The following is a 25,087-nucleotide window of genomic DNA, read 5'->3' as shown; positions in this document are numbered from 1 at the left end:
CACCAAACAAGTTTGTAATGACTACTAAATTTACTATGCGCATGACATTAATTTTATTTTTAATGTGAACTAGTAATGTTATTGAAAAATGCACTATATACTACCATACCGTGGTATTATCCATATACCGGGTACCATTTATAAATTTTAAGTACTGCTCAGCACTAATTATATGGTGTGCTATTTTACAAAGAAAGCTAGAAAAGACAGACATGCATTAACAGTGCACAGTGCTTGATACATTACTAGCAATTGGCAAATTATCTTTGATAACAAACTGCACTAAAGTTTTAGTGTAATTTTTGTGATTAATGTGTACAAGTTTTATGTCTTGTGGGGAATGGTGTCAGTTACTAAAACACTTTTTAGTTAAGTTTGGCAATAAAAACATAAGAAAACAAAAATAATATGAGTCAAGTAGTCCAGTCCAGTAGTCCAGTCCAGTAATCCAGTCCAGTAATCCAGTCCAGTAATCCAGTCCAGTAATCCAGTCCAGTAGTCCAGTCCAGTGTATGGATACACCCATAGCTGGGATGTGCAGTGCCATTTCAGATGCGGTATGCATGGATTCACCAGTCACAATAATCATTTACAGAAAAAGTTAACAAACAAATACAGCAAATATTCAACTAGAGTAGTGATCATAGCACATCGATAAAAGTACTCAAACAAGCTGGAGTAGTGCACGATATTAAATCACAGTAAAACAAATTAAACAATAAGAAGTGTTTTATCCCTACTGTGCATTTTTATTATGATATCTTGAGCACAGTAGACATATAATACTTCTTATTGTTTTACTGTGATTAATATTGTGCACTACTCCAGCTTGTTTCAGTACTTTTTATCGATGTGGTGTGATCCCTACTCTATCCAAATATTATTGTGTACTTGTATAGCCACGCAGTCTTTGATGATTCCTGAGAAAAAATTAAAGGAAGCATCCTGACAACCCATAGGCTGGTTTTGGAACTTGCGATAACAAAAACAAGTGATGCCTGCTCAAAATCAGCCAAGCTGTGAAAAAGCTGCAGCCTTAAAAAGTGTGGGTGAAAAAGTTGTGAAATCAACTGCAATGATGTTAAATTTTAATAAGGACTGTGTGCATTGTTAAAATTTATTAGCATTAACATCACTGCAGCCATATGTTGCAGGGGAAGATCCAGACTGCTAAAGGAGGAGTTCTACTCTGCAATTGCAACTTCTGCCTAGCTTTAAGTCGAAGCTTTAAAAAAGGTACCTACCTGCTGACAATAGCTCCCCTACATCTCTCCACCAACTACATCTCCTTATTTATGACTACATATGTAGCTTGCTACACTGCTCCTCAGAAGAATATTGTGACTGCTCTATTAGAGTATCTCGATCTTGACTGCTCTTGGAGTATCTCAAATTAGAGGCTCTTCCAAAAGGAGAATTCCATGGAACCCTTTGAACCCCCTGGATCTGCCTCTGTGTTGGCTGCTACCGTTGATCCACAATATTTTCACCCAGGCTTTTTAAGGCCACATCTACTTGGCTTTTTTGTGGATTACATTAATGTGTTGTACAATAGGTTCTATATATATATATAGGCCTCTGTAGTATTACAAAAGCACAGTTTGATGGATTGGAAGGTGTGTGTATATAGCACCATCTTGCTTCCAAGAAATTCGATTTTATAGTGCCTCTACATATCAGTCCATTTTTGGTCAGGAGCATGTCTGGTTTACTGAAATTGGTTTGGCAGAAACTGCGTGTCTGTCCAGCACCCACATGAGCAAACAGGCTTTAAGCTACAGAAATAAACTTTGTTCAATGCTGTTTACATACTGTATTAAAACCCAACTTTATGTTTTTGTCATGTTTACTTGAAGGGGGTGTGGTTGGTAACTGAACTGAACCTGTTGAAGTAGTCAATCTGAGGCTAGCTTATGTGCTGTAACAGGTGCACAATTACAACGTAACAGGCATAATAAGCTACCAGGAATGGCCTATCTTCTTGGGTACATCCCCTATGTACACAAATGAAGATTAAAAGCAGATTTGAGACTTTGTGTAGAGCATTTGCATATGAAAACACGATAAACAAACTATATAAAACAATAATCTTTTGTGTGTAATATATGGTTTAAGGTAGTTTTCTTGCTTTAGTGATGTATAGCAACATAATTGATGAATTACAAAATATGTTTAATTTTTAATGTACTGCATGTATTGATACAAAGCAAGGTGAGAAAAAAGCTACAGCGTGCTGTGTGGTTAATTTAATTTATAAAGAGTTGATTATTAACTGGGCACCTGGTTTTTAGAAGTAGTACAGCATCAACTTGTTCTCCCTACTTTTCTTTCCAAGAATTCTTTCATTTTTAGCCATTAGTATAAGTCACCAATTATCAGCACTATTTCATCATGCAATTATAATTCCTTAATTCAATGATGTATGAACCACCAGTTTGAAGCATTTAACAGAGCAGTCCTCTGTCTCTTAGCACACCAAATTTTAAGTATCTCATGTGAGTGAGCATCTTGGTATAAGGAAAATTGAAGTGCCTATATATCGTGCACCAATTATTGACATGGGGTACCTATTATTGGCAACTATATTTCCGTGATTGATTAATTATTGGCATAATGTGTGATTTTGTATGTAAATCCATGATGCCTTGTTGGTTCTTTATGAAATTTTTATGAGAGGTGCAGTTCTCCGTTTCACAGAAGCAGAAGTTTTACAAAGATGAGACTAGCCGTTCGAGAGATATTCAGGTTGGACGCAAAAGCATATTGGTTTCCGCTATAACCAGCGTAGCTTGTATAGCGATTTAATTACTGAATGAAAATGATAGAAAGAAATGTTCATCAGTATAACAGCCCACTGTGATACTGGGTAGCCTCCCTATACCCAGTAGCTTCTATTCTTTACAACTGCCAATAATTGGTACCTGCTGATAATCGGTGACTTACACTATTGTATTTAGCTTGGAATTTACTGACAAGCACATGCAGGTCTAAATTGACTATCATACAGTACGATAGTAACTGTATAGTAGGGACCACAAAGGAGTAGGCGTGGCCCACGAAATAATAGCACCCAAAAACCAGCCTCGATTTTCCCTTACGACGATGAGGCAGTATTGGTGAGGTAAAACTAAGCCCAAACAAACTTTCAGATCGACCCGAAATACTTTCAACAAGTTGCTACGGAATTTTAATTTTTTTTTATTCAACGGAATTTTCTACTGACTGACTAAGTATTTGACTGACTGACTGACTGACTGACTGACTGATGCCTTCAGATAAGCGTAACTTGATAACGGCTAAGGCTACGGGCTTGATTTTTTCACGTTTCGACGTCGCTTCGGCCAGACAGGTACCTTTTGGCATACCGCAGTACGTACAATGCATTCTTCATGGACTTACCAGCAGTGGCGATTCTAGACCTGACCTACAGGGGGGGCCCAGTAGGGAACAACATAACTATTGTTGTTTGGCTATACTATAAAGTAGAATTTTCAGGGGGGTCTGGGGGTGCAACCCCCAGAAGCTGCAGGATTTTTGCAATTTAAAGGCTTGAAAACAGTCTAAAATTTGTCTTAAAACATGAAAAATGCTAAAAATAACAATGCCAATCTATACAGCAACTTTTTCCCAAGATTTTTTAAAAGTTATTTTTTTAACAGGGGGCACTGCTTGAAGGTTCTTAGTTTACTTATTTGTTAAGATGCCTTACTGTAGTTATACTGATAGTAAAGTGTCAGTAAACTTAAGTATATGGAACATAATTATTTTACTAAGTTTTAAACTCTCAGTAAAACATCAGTGAATGCGGGTTTACTGAAAAACTACTAAAATAACAAACAATTAACTGTTCCATATACTGGGGATATACCACTGTAGTAAACTAAGATACTTCAAGCAGTGGGGGGGCTTGGCCCCCCCTTAGAATCGCCTATGCTTACCAGTGTCCTCCTTTGTGTCTCATTCATCTTTGCTGACAGGGAAAGGTGTCGATTTGGCTCGAGCATGTGATGGCTTTCCTTCGAAATGGAAATCGTCCGTAGTTTTCATCGTGGCTATTTCGATTGCAGAGGTACTTTTCAAACAGTTCTTGATTCGTACTGCTGTGTAACGGGTTGAACTAGAGATTTCCAACCTACCGATTTGTCACATATATATTTGTTAATCAAATTACACCCCTTCAACAAGTGTTTCACGAGCTGCTGTTCTAGTATGTAGTAGCCAATGCTTCGTACTTCGTAATGCACTTTACCGAATTGAATTTCATCCAGCATTTATTGAATACGCGAAATCAAAGTTTGAGAAATAAAATTCCCCAATGGGAGCCCATACAAAAATCTGTACGACGTAATGTATGGGAAAACACGGGATTTTACGGCACCACTTGTCAAATGTTATCGGGTTTTCCGCGAGTTTCTGTGACCTGTAAGGCTGAAAGAAGTACTCCTAGGCAAAGTAGATACGCTGATTCTGATTTTGGCATCAGTTTTCTGATGAAAAGATGTTTTGTGGTGGTCAACGACGAAAATTTGTCTTGTGAAAGGGTATAGCACCAACTAGGACACTTCAGAATTCTGCGTTACAACCATCCTTGCGTTCAAGACATCCATCCACATCAATCCAAGTATAGTTTGAAAGTGAGCAGTTTGTTGTGTTGTGTGGAATTGCTTTGTAGCATGCAAGGTGATGAATAACTTTTGAAAAAGTAGTGTTTGGCAATTGATACCAATCTTGTAAGGCTTCACAACTACCTGTTGTGATGTTCTGATATGCACACTACTGTTATTGTCCATTTTGTTGCAACTGCATGACTGCAATTCTATTCAGAGACAGTTTATTGTTTCTCTTTGTTGTACAATGATGTCATCATATTATATAATAATTACTATCTTCTGTACTTTTAGTGTGGCAAATAAAGTGAAGTAGTATCAAACAATTGTTGCCTTACAATAATATTGAAGGGCAGTGGTCATATATGTCAGAATCCAATATTGTTATATTTTGCAAAGTAATTGTTAATTGTGCCCTGTAATGTCAAAGGTCACTCTGTAATACAATGTCACTAGTTCATCATTTGTAAATATGTGTGGGGTACACCTGTATGTAATTTGATTTACAGAACTCATGCTATTCTTAGTAAATTACTGACTCAAACATTAAATATTACAAGTGGTCATTCTACAAAGAGTGGTCACTCTTGAGAAGTCTTACCTAGCTCATGCATTTTACTACATTAAGTGGTTTATGTGGTGAAAATTTCATGTCATTAGAAGATTCATATTCAAATTTATGGCACTTTGGATATTGTACTGGTGCCATGCTAATGTACAGAAAAGTCCTAAAAATGTCGTACACAAAAATCACCGCTCTGCTGACTTCTTTTGCATGTATCTTTTGGCAGGAGCCACCGATTGAGGTGCGGTTTGCGCTAAAATGATTCTAATAGATAACACAATATTTTCCATACCAAAGAATTTAAGGAATGTAAAATTTTAAATTTGGTTGGAAATCTCTAGTTGAACATAGCCTGCAGCAAAGCGTAATGGATACTTCACTTTTCAGACGATAATTAATGATTGGGGCGCGCGGCACGATTTCTTTCTTTTGGTATGCGTGGTCTGTAGAGGTGCTTTTCGAACAGTTCTTGATTCGAAATACTGTGTAACGGGTTGGACATAGCTGACAACGAAGCGTAATGGATACTTCACCTTTCAGACGATAATTGATATAGCTGGGGCGCGCGGTGCTTTTTCAGATGCGGTATGCGTGGGTTCACCAGTCATAATAAAATTATTTACAAAAAAGTTAACAAACAAGTACACGAAAAAATTTGGAATTTTCAACTAGAGTAGGGACCATAGCACATCGATAAAAAATACTGAAACAAGTTGGAGTTGTCCATGATATTAAATCACTGTAAAACAATAAGAAGTGTTATATCCCTACTGTGCTCAAGATACCATAACGGAAATGCACAGTAGGGATATAACACTTCTTATTGTTTTACAATGACTTAATATCATGGACGACTCCAACTTGTTTCAGTACTTTTTATCGATGTGCTATATGGTCCCTACTCTAGTTGAAAATTCCAAATTTTTTCGTGTACTTGTACTCATTATGGTTTGCGGTGATTGTTCAGTTAGAGTAAACGCAAATGGTGACTGCTCCATTGGAATATCCTGATATCCAATGACATTTCTTTATAAAAATTCTAAAGGGCTCGCATAATTAGTCATGTCTTGGCTCAATTTTTGTAATAACGTGATGTGTTTATGCCATATTAAGTACAAGTGCAACTTTGTTTGAGCTTTGTACTATTATACCAGTGTTTTGCTCCTTGATTTGCCATCCTACTATTCCAAAATGATTAATGCATCCGTACTAGATACTACAGCTGTTTCTTTCAATCAAAAGTGTTCTGAGATACTCACTTAGCAGAAAGAGTGTATGTGAGCATATATAGAACTACATAACTGTATACTTCATAGCACTGAATTAACTTGTTCACATGATTTAAATGCATTATCGTTAATGAACAATATCCCCAATGACAAAAATTGTCGTAGTGTGATATCATGATTGGAAAAATGTGTGTCTTAATGAGGGGACTTTAGAGACTTTGTTGCACAGAAATTGAACATTGTTTGTAGTTTTTTCAGCTGGAACTAACACATAATAAAAGTCCCACTCACTATGGCAGCTATTTTGTTTTGTGACATCAAGAAATGTAACTGCAACATCAAGAAACGGATATCACTCATTTTGCTGGTTGCAGAACCTATATATATACTACTTTGACACCTCAGATCAAAGGAAACCACAGGGTTATATATCACATATTTCCTCGACCACAGGGTGATATTCCATATCACCCTGTGGTTGGGGTGATATGATATAGCCCTGACCACAACTGCCTTCGATGCTGAGGCAGCTACAAAGCATTAGTTCCCTTTGATTGTTTATATAGAGATGCTTAAAGGTTTGCATTGTGGGTTTGAATTAGAGCTGCTTAAAGTTTTGTATTGTGGGTTTGAGTTAAACATGTTGGTTTAGTTAGGGGCATTGTTGTGAAGCAAAAGAATTGAGTGAGTTAGCATTGCATAGTTAAATAATCATTTTTGTAATGTAGGGATTGTTTTTCTATAGAGTACATTTCAACTGCATGAAAAAATACCTCAAACATTCACAACCTATATGTCTAAGTGTTTATTTTAGCACCTTAGGTTGCTTTATTCATCCACAATGTGGTTATTTGGTTTAAAATGGTATCATTACAACCAGTGAAACCCACAATCATTTCATTTTTGTGCCCACAATTTAAACCCACAATAGATGTTTGCAAACCTCTTTATAAAAGTAATGTGGTGAATGCAGGTTTGTCTTCCTTCACCTATTACGTGAGCATGCCAGAGTACTTATACCATGGCCACTCGGGATTTGCCTGATATATATGCCAGCACCCTCGGGCCTGTGGCCCTCCTCAGGCTTGGGCATATATATCAGGCAAATCCCTTGTGGCTATGGTATAACTATTAAATATAGACTTAATTGTGCGCTACCTTTACAGTATGGAATCAGTAGCTACAGTACCACATGTGTGACTGGGCCTGCGAAAATAGGGTATATGTATGAATTTTAGACACATAAATTTTTCTTACTTTTCACACTTCCGTCACTCATAATTTTTTATGCAGTTATAGTATGGCCATGCAATTTTCAACCCTTATTAAAATTTTAATAGACCAGTTCATTTAAAAACCTTAAAATGCAATTAGTGTTTATTGTGTGTCACATAAAATCTGGATGATGTGGATGCCCATAAAATGTATTGAAGCCATTGGGAAACATGATAATTGATGGTTAAATCTCTATTACTTACAACGTATATGGAATGTTTCAATTGTCTGTACATAGTTTAAAACTACTTTAATTTCTCTTTCATTTTGTGGTTGTCCACTGTGTATAGGGGGTAAAGGATGGGAGAAAGTTATAGAGCTATAATATTTATGGTTTTGCTGAACAACGCTTTCCATGGTGAGTCTATACTTGAAAACCACTCAGAACTGATTGGCAAGTAAAGCGTTTCACAGATTGTGTCAAAGATAAAGGTTACAATTGACATGATGGGCCAACAAGTGGACATCATGTTTAGTGAGTTAGCGACTCTATCCAGGTGATCCTAGTGCTTGTTTTAATGTTGTTATTCCTTATAAACATAGAAACAATCACCTAGCTGTTCACATGCTTGTCACAAGAGAGAGAGAGATGTCTTGTTTTGTTAAGAAAATATACAACTTAAGTACAGGGGTCTAGACTCAGGGGTACCAAGCACTGGATGGACAGTACAGAAGCCCTGGAAAGACTTACACTATTAAATTACAGTACAAAAATAATAATTATAACATGCAGAAGAGTTCAGTTTAGGCAAACCGATAGATCCCAGTCCGGGGAGGCCCTAGAATTAACAATTCTGTATGAGCAGGAGACAGCAATGCAAGCAGCCCTGTCTAGAAGCAGCAGACAACTACCGACAATAGGGAAAGTTTTAATGAATCAAAAGATTGAGGCTTTTGACGAGTAAAATTTGGATAAAATACTACAATATTGTGTAAGAGAATACACCAAATGTGAAATTGACTGCAATACACATTGTCAAGTTTGTCTAAATTTTCCCTATCAAACTTTTGCATTATGTGGTATATATTATTTTATTCAAGCATTTCGTTGACTGATTAATGTGTAAATTTCTTATAGATGGAGATTTCCTATCATGTCTCATGGAGAAGAAATTCGGGAGCAGGTGGTAGTTGTTCTTCTCTTACAGTTAGCAATGGCCTCCTGCTCAGTGGAGGAGGCGGAATGGTGTGCCAGTATGGTTGTTCAGGTACTATTACTACAATGTCATACATTTGTACTGACTTCAGTATTGATGAAAATTGGTCATTTGGAGAGAACCGTCTTGCTTTTAATTTTACTGATCGTACAGAAGATACTATTGCAATTGGCTTTACAGGAGGTTGTTGGATTTCCCCATTAGGCTGTAGCTGGAATATCTCCACAACATTTTCTCTGAACATAAGAAATGATACTGGTCAAATCAATTCATCCCCACGAGCCATAACCACTCCTGTTCTACGTTTACAACAAGGATGTAACCACACTATTCCTCTAGCAGTTAGTGATCCAGATGGTGACATCATCAGGTGTAGGTGGGCTGTAGGTAGGGAGTGTGCAAGTGTCTGTAATGTAACTGCCTTTCCTGGAGCACAGCTTGATAGTGACACATGTACTATACACTATGAAGCTAATAGGGGAGCTAGATATTGGGCTGCTGCAGTGATGATAGAAGACTTTATCCCTGGATCACTGCAACCTCTTAGTAGTGTTGCTTTTCAGTTTCTTGTGCTGGTAGTTGCTTCCACTGACCCATGTTCTCAACAACCAGAATTGATTGACCCAACACCGCCACAAGGATCATGTGTAGCAGTTCCACCAGGAACAACCTTCACTACACAATTGACAGCTACTAGTGGTAGTTCAAGTGCCTCAATAACTGAAATACAAACTGTCTCACCAATTGGAACTAGAAGAGGAGAATTAGAGCACAACACAGGCACTAGTATTTATTATATCAATATTACTTGGACACCAGCAGCTGATCAACAGAATGAAACACACTCATTTTGTTACATTGCAGTGAATTCTGAAGGATTAGCTAGTGAGCAAAGCTGTATACAACTTCTGGTTGGCTACCATCCACCAGCACTACTTCCAGACACTGCTACACCTAACCAACAGCTAGTTCATTCATCAAACACCACCTGGTATATTGAATTTGATAGAAATATTCAACGTCCAGTGATTCCTTCTTACATCATCTTCTATGAGTTTACATCAGAGTTAGAGGTGTACAGGATTGATGCATCATCATCACCTGAGGTGAACTTTGATCAATCTAGGGGGATCAGCATTGTACCTAGTTATTACTTTATGGAAAAAAGCCAATTTTACATTAATTTTAATAGAGGAGTTGTGAGAGGTATTGAAGGATGTGGACCAGGAAATGCGCCTATGATAGAAAAAACATTCTGGACATTTGAAACACTGGATTTGACCCCACCTGTTATAACATTTCTGGTAAATCCAGAAGTCAGTAATACCAACATTTCTTTGTCATGGGAGAGTAATGAGAATGTAATGTGGGAATGTAGTCTTGTAGTAAATTCCATAGCATCTTCAGTTGATTGTTCAGGAGCTAACTGGAGAGGATATAATCTCAGTGAGGGCAGGTATGAATTAATGATCACTGCAACTGATGATGCTGGTAATGTGGCAACATTAGTACACACATTTGATGTTGATCTGACACCACCTACTGTTACTATAATAAACGCTCAACAATTGTCCAACGATATAACACGAACTGTAAGATATGCTTGCAATGAGGTGTGCACTGCAGAATGTCAGTTGTCAAATGATATCTCTCAAGAAAATTCAACCCCTTGTAACAGTGGAAGATATTTTACATCTACCTTGCAACATAACATCAGTTACACACTCTCCATAGTGGCCACAGACCAAGTTGGTAACACTGCAGAACCTGTCACTTATACTTGGAGTACAGATTTTGTCAGTCCAAGTTTATTTGGAGTTACAAACACAAGTGCTCCTTGTGGTAATACATCTCCAAATTATGTTGGCTATGCTCAGGTTACTGACGACATTGGAGTATCCTCTTCACCAACACCTTTTGATGCACAATTTGGGTGTACGTTGAGACGGATATGGAGGGTAGAAGACAATGCAGGAAATAGAGCTGAATTAGTACAGTACATAGACATATTATACACTTCAACATTATCCTATCTGCCACAACTATCATTCTTATGTGAAAGTGCAACAAACTTGATTCAGGTACCATCAAACACTGCCACAGCACCAAATCCATGTAGACTACCACTGGAGCTTTCCTATACTGACTCTGTTAGTGAATATACTTGTCCTGGAGAGTTTGCGAGGAACTGGACTATAAGCGTTTGCAGCATGACCACATCATTTGTACAAGATATTGTGTTGTATGATGTTTGTCCACCGTATGCTTGTGGGAGGAATGAAAGTACCCCAAGAGGTATTTGTTCACTGGGAGAATGTCAATGTAACAGACCATGGTATGGTGATAACTGCAGTCTGCTCATTTATGAACCAATAGCTGCAGAAGTGAATGACTCTGTTTTGCAAGAAGCTGAACAATACTCAGTAATGTTAACATTATTGCAAGGTAGCCCTCCATTAACGTGGACTTTGGTCTCTGGACCTCGCCAGCTGAGGGTCGATTCATTTACTGGATTAACTCGTTGGAGCAGGGTGCAAGCTGGTAACCACACTGTCATTGTGCAAATTGAAAACCAAGTTGGACAATCAGAGTATATGTGGAATCTGCAGGTAATCCCAGGCTACACTACAATATTAAATCCTGTTTCTCCTAGCCTTTATCCTTACGCACAACCAATTGTATTCACTGGAAGTGTGGAATATGCAGCAAGCAATTTAGTGCAAAATTTTCTTGCAGGTATTGTACCTGTTTTTGTTGACATTACAGAAAATGGCATTACTAGGACAGTTCAAACATTCTCTAATGTAAATGGTGACTTTTTAGTAACATTTTATCCTACCATTTTGGAATATGGCTATTATCAAGCTGGGTCGAGACATCCAAGTCAGAATTTTGCTACATCTCAAACAGAGTGGGGATTTCAAGGGTTGAAAGCTACACCAAGAGTAGTATCATTAACAGGAGAAGCAGTTAATGAATTTGAAGAAACATTTTACAATGTAACAACTTTGTGCAATGATGGTCCAGGAACATTAAGTCATTTAATAGCAACTTCATCATTAGATAGCACAGAACTTGTCAGTATAGAGTTAATAATACCATCCAACGTTACACTACAGTCAGGTGATAAGGTATCTTTACATATTCAACTGATGACATCAAAGCCAGTGCGTGGCTTTTTTACAATTACTATACAAGCCAGCCAAGGAACATCTTTACAATTAAGTGTTAACTTTCAAATTACGCCTATTCTTCCTAACTTTGTGATTGAGCCATCTTCAATTAATACCAGAGTTCTCAGAGGTAGATCACACATTTTAGAATTCAACGTAACCAATACTGGCAGAATTACTGCTAATGCTGTTCAAGTATTACTACCAAACAGCGAATTCATCTCATTTGTAAGTTTTGGAAATCAATCACAAAACATAACTGGGCTTGACATACAAAGAGAAAACAGTGCCATTTTGTCAGTGTTAATTCAGATCCCATCCATGCAACAACTTGGTGACATTACTGCCTCAATAGCTGTTATTAGCACTAGGATATCAACATCTATTCCCATTAGGTTAACGGTATCTTCAAACCTGTTAATGAATTTGACAGTTATTGTGGAAGATGAGTTCACATATTTTGCATCTGGTGAGCCATTAGTCAATGATGCAGCTATTACACTGATTAACTATCAACGTGGTATTAGGATCACACTAACAACTAAGGCTGGTAATGGTACAGTAGCATTTATTAATATTCATGAAGATCGTTATGAAATGTTAGTAGAAGCTCCAGATCACCTATCAATCCGTCAGATAATAGTCACATCAGTGACTGATCCAGTGATGACAGTGTTTTTACAGAGAGAAACAGTGACAGTATCATTTTGCGTGATCCCTGTTGCAATTGAAGACAACTATGAGCTAAGTATTGAAGCAGATTTTGTTACTCATGTTCCAGTACCTGTATTAACTGTGAGTCCAGTGGAAATAGATCTCGAAGAGTTGGAACTTGGTTTTGTAACTTCATTTCAAATTAATATAACTAATCAAGGCCTTATTAGGGCAAATAACACTAGGCTAGAATTACCTGATAACCATCCATTTTTAAAGTTTACCAGTAGCACTAGCAATTTGGGATACATTGAGCCTCTGTCATCAGTTGTTGTAACCATTCACTCATCCCGTAGAGATATACAAAAACGTCAGTCCACCACTAGTCAACCTTCTACTCCTAGACCTTCCACTCCAAGACCTAGGTCATCATCAAATAGAGTTCAAACTAGTGTTGAGTACGTTTTGTATGTTGCCAACGTAATTTATGACTTCATATGTGGTGATTTACAAACTCGAATAGTGAACTTCATTTTAATTTTAAAAAGAATTGTAGAATTATCAATAAATGATATGCCACGGCAGCCAATTTCAAGTCGTATAAGTTGTATTGGTTGTGGAGGTGGCCTCACACCTGCAATTGGCTTCAATGGATACTCAGCTGAAACACCAGCTTTCTGCAATAAGTGTACTGAATCAGTTTTGAAGTGTTTGGAAGATATATTACCTCCAGCAATTGGATGTATATCAAATGTAGCTATAATTCCTATATTACCCTTAAAAGCTGTGGCATTCTTAGGTTGCGTAGTGATTAACAACTGGATGGACATTTTGAACTGTGGTTTTAACATATATGAGAACTGCTTCATGGAAAGTACAAATCGTAGGAAACGACAAAGTATTGACAGGAGTGTGAATGAACTAGCTGAAGCCATGTATCCTGTCCTTCAAAGTATTGACCTTGCTATTGAAGTGCTTGGAGATGAAGCTTGGTTATCTGTTGGAGATTTCTTGTGGGTATCAAATGTTTTACAGCCAACATTGGATGACAGCAGTGAAGCAGGTATACTAATATCTACCACAGAACTCTCTACTATTATGGCTGCACCTCTTCCTAATGGAACAACAACAGAAATTGTTCAAAGATTAGTGGAACGACTAAACAATACATTACATGGTTGGAATAGTGGTCAGTTAGAACCAGTAGAAGGAGCAAACATGGCTTCATTTAGTACTGTTGAGGAGTTGAGCAATACCATAAGCACCTACAATGATATAGCTGTTAACAAGGGGTTCTCATCATACATAGAGGCTTACAATTTTGCCAGATCTGAATTTAATCAAATTGATGACATAGAAGCTGAAGCTGGTGTATGTGCTGTTGTTAGGATTCGTATTGAACAAGAATTAGCAGTGACTAGAACAGCATTCCTAGCTAGACTGGAAATTGAAAATATGGATGAATCACCACTTGAGAGAGGAGATATGGAGATAATTATAATTGATTCTGGCACAAGGGAAGTAACTACTCACTTGTTTGCTATTGGTGATGGAAGTTATTCTGGTTCACTGACTGATGGTGATGGAGGGTGGACACTACCTAGTGAAACATCAGGAAGTATAGAGTGGCTCATAATACCATACTCTGAAGCAGCTCCAGAATCTGATAGATCTTATGATGTTGGTGGTACTCTAAGGTATTCTTTGGATGGTGAGAATATCACCATTCCTCTAGTTCCAACATTAATCACTGTTACACCTGACCCTTCTCTATTAGTTCATTACTTTTGGGAAAGATTTGTAGTTGGAGATGATCCCTTTACTGATGAGATAGAAGATTCTGTACCATTCACTCTTGGAGTTGCTGTGAAAAATGCTGGTCATGGAGTAGCCAGTAATCTTCAGATCACTTCAGGACAACCAGAAATAATTGAGAATGAGAGAGGACTGTTAATAAATTTTATGATAATTGGTGCAATGATTGGTAATGGAAGTATTGAGCCATCTTTAACAGTGATGTTTGGAGATGTTCCTCCAGACACAACCAAAGTAGCAAGATGGCAGATAATATCAAGTTTACAAGGAGAGTTTAGGAATTACTCTGCAACATTTGAGAACATCAATCCACTTGGTGATCCAAACCTCTCAATTCTTGATGAATTGGAAATCCATGAACTAATCAGAAATGTAAGAATATACAATTCACCAGAAGATGATGGAGTACTAGATTTCCTTGTTAATGAATTAGATGATCTTCTAGCATTCCCTGATGCTTTGTACAGTAGTAAAACACTTGAACGTTACAATGTCAGTGTTGGTACCATATTGTCTGTACGTAGTATAACAACAACATTACTGGAGGTGAGGACATTTACTAACACTACAGGATGGGTATACTATAGGTATGAGGATACACAAGGAATGCTAAGTAATACAGCATTTTCCATTAATGCAACAAAGCAGGAAGGAAATGACACTATTACAGCACCAGCTGAAAACTTGTGGATCACCAAAGATAGAGACACAAACAGTGATACAGACGCTTTCTGTCTTCATGTGGTAGATTATGTGACCACAGATGGTGAAGTTGTGTTTAACTTGAATTTGTGTGTATCAGACTGCAATATTGTTGAGAGATCATTTCTGAGATCTGTACCCAGTAAGTGGTAGAAACAATCTATAATGCATATACAATATCAATAATTGTGGGTGTTACTTTCCTACTGTGTATATTAGGGATCATGAATATCTGGGTTTTTCTGGCCAAAAATATCATTCCAAAGGTCAGCTTCACAATGCCATCCACACCTTGGCAGTATGATTAGGTATATATAACCCAGCCCAATAATGCCTTTATATAGTATGACCCTAAATGCTTCCAATAGATTGCTACAAAAGTTTTATTCAATGAAATTTACCCATGACTGACCAACTGTCTGCCTGATGCTTTAAACAAGCACAACTCAATAACAGCTAAGGCTACAGGCTAGATTTTTTCTCTGTTCAACATTGCTTCAACCCGACAGGTGTCTTTTGGCATACCACATTATGTATGTACATTGCATACATCTCTTTGTCCTCCTTTGTGTCCCATATCTTTTCGTTGGCTGCTCAAGGTGTCGATTTACAGTAGCATGATGGCTTCCTTATGTTTGTGAATAGGAATCGTCCATATTTTTTGTGATGATTGCGGAGATGCTTCATCTACCGTTGTAACGCAGTAAAATGGGCAGTTGGGGCACACATTTAGTCAAACATTATCTTTGACGCTATTCTTTCTTTTGATATGGTATGCACAGGTTCAGCATCATATATAATATTGTTACGAAAGTAAACACACAAAAATAATGAAAATTAAGAATTTAAGTTCGATTAAGGAACATAGAAAAAAGTTGGGAAACAAGGAGGTTGCCTACACCTACAGATACAAGTACGTGTATACAGACAGTAATTTACGTAAGTGGGTGTGGCTCATGAAAGAAGCAGGGCTACGCTATGACATATAGTAACACATCCACATTATAGAGCATTCAGCTGTGTTTTCCCGGGATTTTTCCAAATGTTCATAGTAGCATGCTCTAGAACAGTCAGCTGTATTTTTACAAGATTTCTCCACATCTTTGTCATATGATGCTTTGGTGCTTTCAGTGGATTTCATACGTGAACCTGTCACATGTTTGTAATATTCATCAAGATGGCGCTGTGGTCTGTCTTCACTGTTGTAGTTTTCCTTTTATTTAAGAGTATGTCATCTTTGTGAGCTTCATAATAGACGATATTTTTACTTTTCCTTCTATTTCTCTGTGCCGCTTCCTTTGAAGGCATTATCGCTCTGAATATTACCTCAGAAAAAAAACACAAAACAATAATGACAATAAAACCCTATTTTTTCACACACAATAATAACAACAGGGTTTAGCAAGACTAATACTGTAATAGCAAAGAATGTGCTAGCTAGTCGCAAAGAAATACGTTTAGAAATGCAAGCAGTTAAACCTATCCGCTTAACTTTGCTAACAACAAACACACTAATACTAAACAAGATGTCTTACGTGCGTATTTTGTCAACAACATATGATAGGTCCTGTATAAACCAAACATCAAAATCACAAACATATTCTAAAAGTTTGGTGCGATAACATTTGTATTCCAACATATTACTACGTAATGTACCGGTATGATTATGGAAGCCCTACTGATGAGCAATGGCCACAATAAAGAAGGATCAAAGGAAAATCAGTAAGACAATAGCACATACATTGTAGGATATTTAAAATACAAAGGTTTCATCTCCATGAAATTCTAAACATTTTCGTGAAAGAAGTAAGGTTGTAGCTGTAGCCAATTTTCTGTTACACTTGGCAGAACACATCAGGCAGGCAGTGAGGCAGTAGAAAATTCACGAAAATAATATTTTAAAGAAATTTCGTAGCACTTGGTTGAAGATGCTTTGGGTCATTTTGAAGACATGTTTGGGCTTGATTATACCTGACCAATACTGTCAATTAGACGTGAAGGATTTGCGAAGATGATTTTTGGCTTGATTTATTTTAGTGGACCATGCCCACACCTTCATCGCTCCTACTATACAGTACTATCGTACTGTATGATACTAGTGAACATTTACTCCCTAATTTAGACATGGGTATATATAGACTGAATTAGGGATTAATGGTCACTAGTAGTGTGGGACACCTCCCTTGTTTCCCCACTTTTTTTCTATGATCTCTAGTATTGTGAGTGTTACTTTCCTACTGTACACCTACGTAGCTCTATATAGACTAACACAAATTATACATCTAACTATTGCTAATTATTAGTAGCCAATTGAAACGTGAGTTGCATGACAATTCATTTCCTGAAAATTGATGGTTTACCTTTAATGGATGGTTTACTATGTCTATGTCATACATTTATATTGCAGAATTAGTTACAAACTAATACTCTATATGCACATATGAAACTACGTAGTTATGTAATATGTGATACTTGTGTGCTTAAAACTTTATAATTTATTTGATACATAGCCATGTATGCATACATCTATATGCTCACCTTTTACCATGTACTTGTTCCAACAGCCATATCATTCACTCTCACCATTGTGAGCAACTCATCAATCAGTACTGATAATCAAGATGAAAGTAGTTTGGAATATGTTGCTGGATCTGATGTTAACCTAACTTGTATGGTCACACCTCCTCCTCCACCTAATAGTGAGTTCACCTGGAATTGTTCCACTGGATGTTTGGAAGGTGTGGAGATGGAGCAAACTATTAGTTTAGCCAATATTAGTAGAATTGAGAGTGGTTTAATGAATTGTTCAATGATTATTAGTGGTAACAATTTCCAAAGCCAGTTATTCCAGTTAACAGTACTTGGTACGTAAGTTTTTCATTACCACTGCGTGACTGTATTTACTGTAATATACACCACTTAATGGATACACCTGCAACAACACAATAATGTTTTATAGATTTTGTAATGGTTTAAATATTGTCCTTGGCTTTTGTGCACATTATCATTTAATTATCATGGCTAACCAAACTTGCTAAAATTGACATGGAAAATTGCAATCAAAGAAGTATTTCTAAATTTATCTGTCCTGGAGTTTTAGTTAGTAGTTTTTCTTGATAACGTATATAATATAGTGCAAAAGGTAAATTTCCAAGGTTTGATCTTTTACCATGATTACTCTTTCTACTGGATTTAGCAAAATCAACCAGGTGGGTGTGAAAGCCTTAACTGAGTATGAAGTTGCTGCACCATCAGACAAACAATTTCTGTATCAAACATGCCTTCAACTTGTCATCATGTCTGGTGGTTTTCTTGCGGCCTGTATAATCATCATACCCATAGATAATATCTCTGTCACGTCACTCACCAGACATCTGTACAGGTCTGTGAATGCCAAGGACATGCTGTAGAGAGTTTAAACACTCCAGACAGATGAGCAGGGAGCTGAATGTTTGATAAATATGTATTGTGGATTTCAGCCTATTTGCTGCTGTTCTGTGGTCTGCAGCTGGTGCATTAAATTACTGTCCTCATGCATTTTGCAGTCTGTCACTCCACCACCCCTTCCTTGTGTCCCATTTTAGGACTGTGATATGGCAACACTGGATCTAAAACGGTGGGAAGCTACCTTGGCTAACAGATGTTCTTAATGGTTATATACAAATGACTTGCTCCATCATTAGTGAACAATCTATACACATACTAGTACTGTAGCTGCCAGGGCCAGTGAGTAACAATGCTTTAAAATATAAATACATTTTTCTATGAATCAGCAATGTGCCAATAAGGCCCAATATACTCCAATATTCAGTCACAAATTTCAAAATATACTTCTTATAATGCAGAAACAATATGTATATGTACAGTAACTATGCAACTATAAATGTGTTCATTCTGAAGTATTATATGACATTTACTTATGCCAGCATATTACATATTACAATTTTTAATATCGTTGTAACATAACAACTAAATCCCTTTTTTATGGTTGCTGACAGATACAACCGATCAAACTGAAGTTGTTAGTCCAACTGAACCAATCATCCAGACAACAGGTTAGTTGCTGCACATCATCACAGGCTACACTACAACGGGTGTATGTCCAGTATTGTACACGGTTGATGTGTACTGCAATTACAGACAGGATTGATTTCTGCATTATATATATATATATCTTACCCCATATAGAAATGTTATAAAATTTTAAGATGGTCCTGAAATGAGAGCACTTTAGTATGATTACCATAAACTGTATACATTGATTGAAGTGAAGTTGGGCATCTTACCATGCTATCAACATTACTTTTCTGGATTTTTTTTAATAAATTTGCCAAATTCATCAAACTATATTCTTGGCATACTTTGTCATTTATCTATTGTGTGCACATGTGAGTTAAGCAACACAGGAACTATGTGTAGGCCTATAGTTTAAGTTATATCTGACACATAATAATGCTCCACTGCTGCATGACATTTTAATGCACTTTGCAATGGTTGTGTAGACAACAAAAATACATACATCATAAGATATATTGTGTATTACTAATGTGGCTTTTTTGTCACAATACTATATCCATATAGCATCGTCAACAGCTGCTGCTACTACAGTGGACGCTTCAAGCACTACATCATCATTTGTTCATACCATTACTACTACAGGCAGTGATACTACATCCACCACTAGTGTAGCATCATCCACCACATCAAGTGTGTTAATACTGTACATAGAGTGTGTGTGTGTGTATATATATATAATATATATAAAGAACTTTGCGTGGGAGGATCAAAGCAAAAAAGTGTACTATATTTGCCATACAACCACAGGTGTTCTATATTGGGCAGTTATAGAACACTTTATAGACCCACAGCTCTATATTAGTAGTTATAGAACTGCCAGGCCTATTTGCAGCCTAATAGCCAGCTTTGAGTGAGTGATTACTTACTCTTGGCCAGTACAACAAATCAACCAAGCCAGTCTAGCCTGTACTGTGCTGGCTGACCAGTCAGCCCAACCAGTAAAAGGAGAACCACTGCATTTAATTTATAGACTATAGACACACTTGAAGATTTTGATGATGGTTGCTTGTGGTCAGCAGCAGTGAGCGTTTTTACTATGTTTTGTTCACATAAGCAGACGAGTCCTAGGAATACCATGGAAATTTGTTTATTAAAGTACCACAATCAAAAAAGTTTAGTTGTTGAGAAGACAGACTAGACTCACAAAATGACTAATGCAGGTACAGCACAGCGCAACACAGGCAAAACACAGGTGCAATACCTATTCTACAGATGATAACACTACTCCATGAGTTTCTAATTGTTTCGTGTGTCTTGTGTGTATCTTAAGTTGACGATTCTCTATACCAGATAAAGCACTGCCTTTGCTCATGCTGTACACAAAATATAGCACTCATGTACCAAGTCTGGTGTTACTCTGACAAATATTCATTTAATTATGAGTGATTATTTGTGAAGGAAAGGACCAATTTCTTTGTCACACCTGCAGAGTAAACGACCTTCTTGAAAATTGGTTTTGGCATAAGTTTTAACCATCATAGCTTTATCCTTTTCTAGTTTAAAAGAAACTACAAAAACAGCTACAGAGTTACAAGGAAAAGCTAACATAATGTAAAATCTCAAGCAGATATTAGGTAAAATACAAGTCCCAAAGCCATTTGTGGCTGACTGGCTATAAATTATAAAAAGTGGAAGTGAAATCCATACAGCTAAACTGTGAATGGTAACAGCCTTCAAAAGCTTGAGCAAAAAAAAGCTGTGAATTCAAAGGCAGTAGCCAAGAAATGATTTTAATGATGTTAATGCCAATCAATTTTTTTATTCAGGCTTCTGAATGCTGCATCTTTTTTACAGCTTTGTTGTTTTTGCATGGATAACAATAATAATAATAATAATAATAAGTACACAATAATGTGGAATTTTCATCTAGAGTAGGGACCATAACACATCGATAAAAGGGACTGAAACAAGCTGGAGTAGTGCACAGTATTAAATCACAGTAAAACAAAAAAAAAATTATATCCCTACTGTGCTCACAATACCATAATGGAAATGTACAGTAGGGATATAGCACTTCTTATTGTTTTACTGTGATTTAACGCTGTGCACTACTCTAGCTTGTTTAAATACTTTTCATCGATGAGCTATGGTCCCTACTGTAGTTGAAAATTTGATAATTGTAATATTTTGTGTACTTGTTTGTCAACTTTTTTTTGTAAAATAAATATTATTATGACTGGTGAATCCAAGCATACCGCATTAAAAGAAAGAAATGGTGTCATGCGCCTCAGCTACTGTACCAATTATTGTCTGAAAAGTGAAGTATCCATTACGAATCAAGCGCTGTTCGAAAAGCACCTCTGCAATTAAAGTAGCCACTCTGAAAATATGGATGATTTCCACATTACAAAGGGAAGCCATTACATGCTACTGCCGAATTGACACCTTTTGCTGTTAGCAAAAAAGATTGGGACACAAAGGAGGACACTGGTAAGTCCATGAAGAATGCATCGTATGTACTGTGGTATGCCAAAAGGCACATGTCTGGCTGAAGCGATGTTGAACAGTGAAAAAATCAAGTGCATAGCCTTAGCTGTTACCAATTTACGCTTGTCTGAAGACATCAGTCAGTCAGTTACTCAGTCACTAGAAAATTCTGTTTAATAAATTTTTAACTCTGTAAACTTGTTGAAAGCATTTTGGGTCAATCTGAAGGCTTGTGTTTGGGCTTCGTGTTATCTAACCAATGTATACTGCCTCATGGAAAAGTGGGCTGGTTTTTGGGTGATGTTTTTTCATGGGCCATACCTAAACCATTGTGGTCTCTACTGTATGATGATGCATTGTTGTGTGTAGACTTGTAATTGCTACATTATTTTTATAGCTCATATTATATCCACACCGACGTCTTCACCAGGTATGTATTATGTATCTTCATTCTTCTTTTGTTAAATTTGTGACCCACTCTGGGAAGACCGGTCTTATCACCCATGTCAGCAGATTCAATTTTTCACCAAGAACACAAAGCTACATGAATAAACTATCTAATTTCACAATCAAAAATCAGCTAGATTTGAGTGGTCTGGTTTTGCTGGCTGCTTTTCCCAAGCTCAGTGGCAATCCGTACATGTGGTGTCTCATGCAGTCTGGGACGTTAATGGAGCTTTGGTCAGCCTGGGGATGGCTGTATGTGGCTGTACAGTTCTGTCATGTTGAATAAATAAATATCTCTGATATGAAATTCCTTTTGTTTTAGCCAGTTCTGAGACCTGGATGGCCCATAACTTGGCCTAGTTCATCCTACACCTTCCTTTTCAATTTTTTAAACAGCCTCTTGCCCTCCTCCCTCCCCTTTTGGAGCTCGCCTGATACAGTCAACCTCACTACAAAAACTACCTAAGATGGCAGGAATCTTAGCTGTTGGCTACTTGCACAGTAGATGCTCTGGAAGGTAAGGAATTGGTGTAAAACGTGTGAAAATTTGGTACACATAGCTTCAACCATTGGCGAACTGCAACACACTAAATACTTAAAATCAGCATTTCTTGATACTTTTAAATAGGCGATAATACCGGTTTTCTCAGACTGGGTCATATTTATCAATACAGTAAGACGTACATATGGCTCTGTAACTGTAGCGTAACATTTTCTTTGTCATTTTAACAGAATGTGAACATGATGGTCACTACTATCAAATTGGGGATCAAATTCAGACTAACTGTTCCACTCGGTGCTACTGTTTAAATAGAGGAATATTTACTTGTAAAACTGAACCTTGTTTCTATGATGGGCCAACCTGTCAAGCTATTGGTGACCCTCATTATGAAACATTTGATGGAGTTTGGCATCACTTTCAAGGAAAATGTGAATATATTCTCACTAAACCATGTAGTGGTGATGACTTTGTGATCTCTGCTGGTAATGTTGGACAGTGTGGCAATTTAGCTACGTGTATTGGTCTTGTAAGAATTACAATTCCTGGAAATGACCTTGAAATAGTATTAAGACAGGATAATTTTGGAAAAATTACCATCAATGATGTATTAGAAGTGAACACAGGTGATGGAGTTGTCTACGAATCAGAAACTATTACAGTAGTTCGTACTGGTGGATACCCTAATGTACTCCTCAAGAGACATGGTGTCAGGTTATTTTGGGATGGAGTTTATCGTGTTAGTATTACTGTATCCAAGACTTTGCTGGGGAAACTTTGTGGGTTATGTGGTACATATAATGATGATGCTAGTGATGACTTCCAGACTTCAGATGGTGTGGTAGTTACTGTAGTAGATGAATTTGGTGATAGTTGGTTAGTACCAGATCCTAGCACTCCTGGGTGTACTGGAAGTGGGGTGAGGAAAAGAAGTGCACCAGAAACTCTTAACTGTACAACTGATTTAGATATAATATCAGAAGGACAAACTAGGTGTAGCATTTTGAGACAAGACCCTTTCAACGAATGTAATAATGTTGTTAATGTAACCCAGTACATTACGAATTGTGAATTTGACTACTGCTGTTGTAATGAGACACAACGTGAAGATTGCTACTGTGATGCACTGTCCAGCTATGCTAGTGCTTGTGCTGATGCTGGAGTATTGATATCCAATTGGAGATCACCAACCATATGTCGTAAGTGCACTATGCATTACCAAATATGGATTTATAAGTAGGGTAGTGTGGTGGACTTGGTTCTTTTAAAAGATTAAGTGCACTACATATAATGGAATGGGTGTGATGCTCTAATGATGCATTCAGCTATACAACCATTCAACAAAGAAATTTTACCAAATTATATCCTCTGTATTATATCACAAAGAAGTGTATACTTACTTCTGTAGCGTATCTCTATGTCAATCACATGATAGATAATAGTACCTGGTCATGCACAACAATCCTAATTTTACAAAATTTATTTCAGAGGTACTTATTGTGATTGGCATTCTGAAGTGCTGCTGTGGAGTCACAGGTAGTTTCATAAATGTTTATGGATTATTTGATTGATTAATAAGGTGAAATATAGGACAATCTGAAACATTGGTGATAGGAATACAGTTGAATATTTAAGAGACGACTTGAAAATGGCTAGTCAAATTATTGGGGGAGGTGCATGGCCCCTCTCACCATTTCCTATGCCTATACTGTGAAAATGCTTTACATGCAAGGTGTGCTTTGTATGCCCAAAACTTGAAATGTCCAATGTTTCTCTGAACCCCACTAAAAATTCTCTATGAAATATTTTGTAAGTACGTGATGACAATAGTATGCATACTAACATATACTTATCTTTCTCTAGCATTAACATGTCCAGATGGGATGACATATCAACAATGTGGTCCATTGTGTCCCCAAACTTGTGACAACCTTGATGAACCTTGTGAGGGTGGATGTGTTGAAGGTTGTTTCTGTCCTTTAGGACAATTACTGATTGGAGGAAGTTGTATAGATGAATCGTTATGTGGTTAGTAGTTAGTATTGGTAGCACCACTGGTGTTTGTTGACGATTATGTGCATCAGCCATAAAGCACTAAACCAAATGTTGTCTCTGGTGAAAGATAACCATATTTATGTACATAATTCAGAGGTGTCAGAGTAGGTCCCAGTCAGACCGAAATTGTTGTGGAAAGATCAATATACTCTAATAGAGCAGTCAGACACTTTTATAATGACAGTCAGTTATTCTAGTGCAATAACCAAACCATCATTTGTGACTGGATTTTGGAAAAGTGATCCAAATCGCACATTAGAAGTTTTGAGATAAACGGTTTAAAGAATTCAAGTAACTTGCCAAGGATAGCAAGCACGCGTATGTAATTTACACAAAAGATGCATCAATATATTACCTTTCAGGCCACTTCCAGTACTTGTAGCTGCTTGTAAAGTTTCCCACCAA

At 37.1% G+C, this 25,087-nt stretch overlaps 2 protein-coding genes across 2 annotated transcripts; both read left to right on the top strand.

Moving 5' to 3' along the window:
* The first annotated feature begins 8,754 nt into the window (after window positions 1-8,754).
* LOC136254818 (integrin beta-like protein C) lies at window positions 8,755-9,980 on the top strand. The gene is made up of 2 exons (XM_066047849.1): window positions 8,755-9,906; window positions 9,960-9,980. The coding sequence occupies exons 1-2, from the start codon at window positions 8,755-8,757 to the stop codon at window positions 9,978-9,980; spliced, it is 1,173 nt and encodes a 390-aa protein (XP_065903921.1).
* LOC136253370 (uncharacterized) lies at window positions 9,864-24,669 on the top strand. Its single transcript, XM_066046027.1, has 7 exons — window positions 9,864-15,319; window positions 17,742-18,041; window positions 19,176-19,232; window positions 19,759-19,884; window positions 22,079-22,111; window positions 22,861-23,826; window positions 24,491-24,669. The coding sequence occupies exons 1-7, from the start codon at window positions 9,991-9,993 to the stop codon at window positions 24,658-24,660; spliced, it is 6,981 nt and encodes a 2,326-aa protein (XP_065902099.1). The 5' UTR covers window positions 9,864-9,990; the 3' UTR covers window positions 24,661-24,669.
* Window positions 24,670-25,087: the final 418 nt, after the last annotated feature.

The sequence above is a fragment of the Dysidea avara genome, chromosome 1 (genome assembly GCF_963678975.1).
Source record: "Dysidea avara chromosome 1, odDysAvar1.4, whole genome shotgun sequence".
NCBI classification, from domain to species: Eukaryota; Metazoa; Porifera; class Demospongiae; order Dictyoceratida; family Dysideidae; genus Dysidea; species Dysidea avara.
This window is presented reverse-complemented; position numbering and strand designations above follow the sequence as displayed.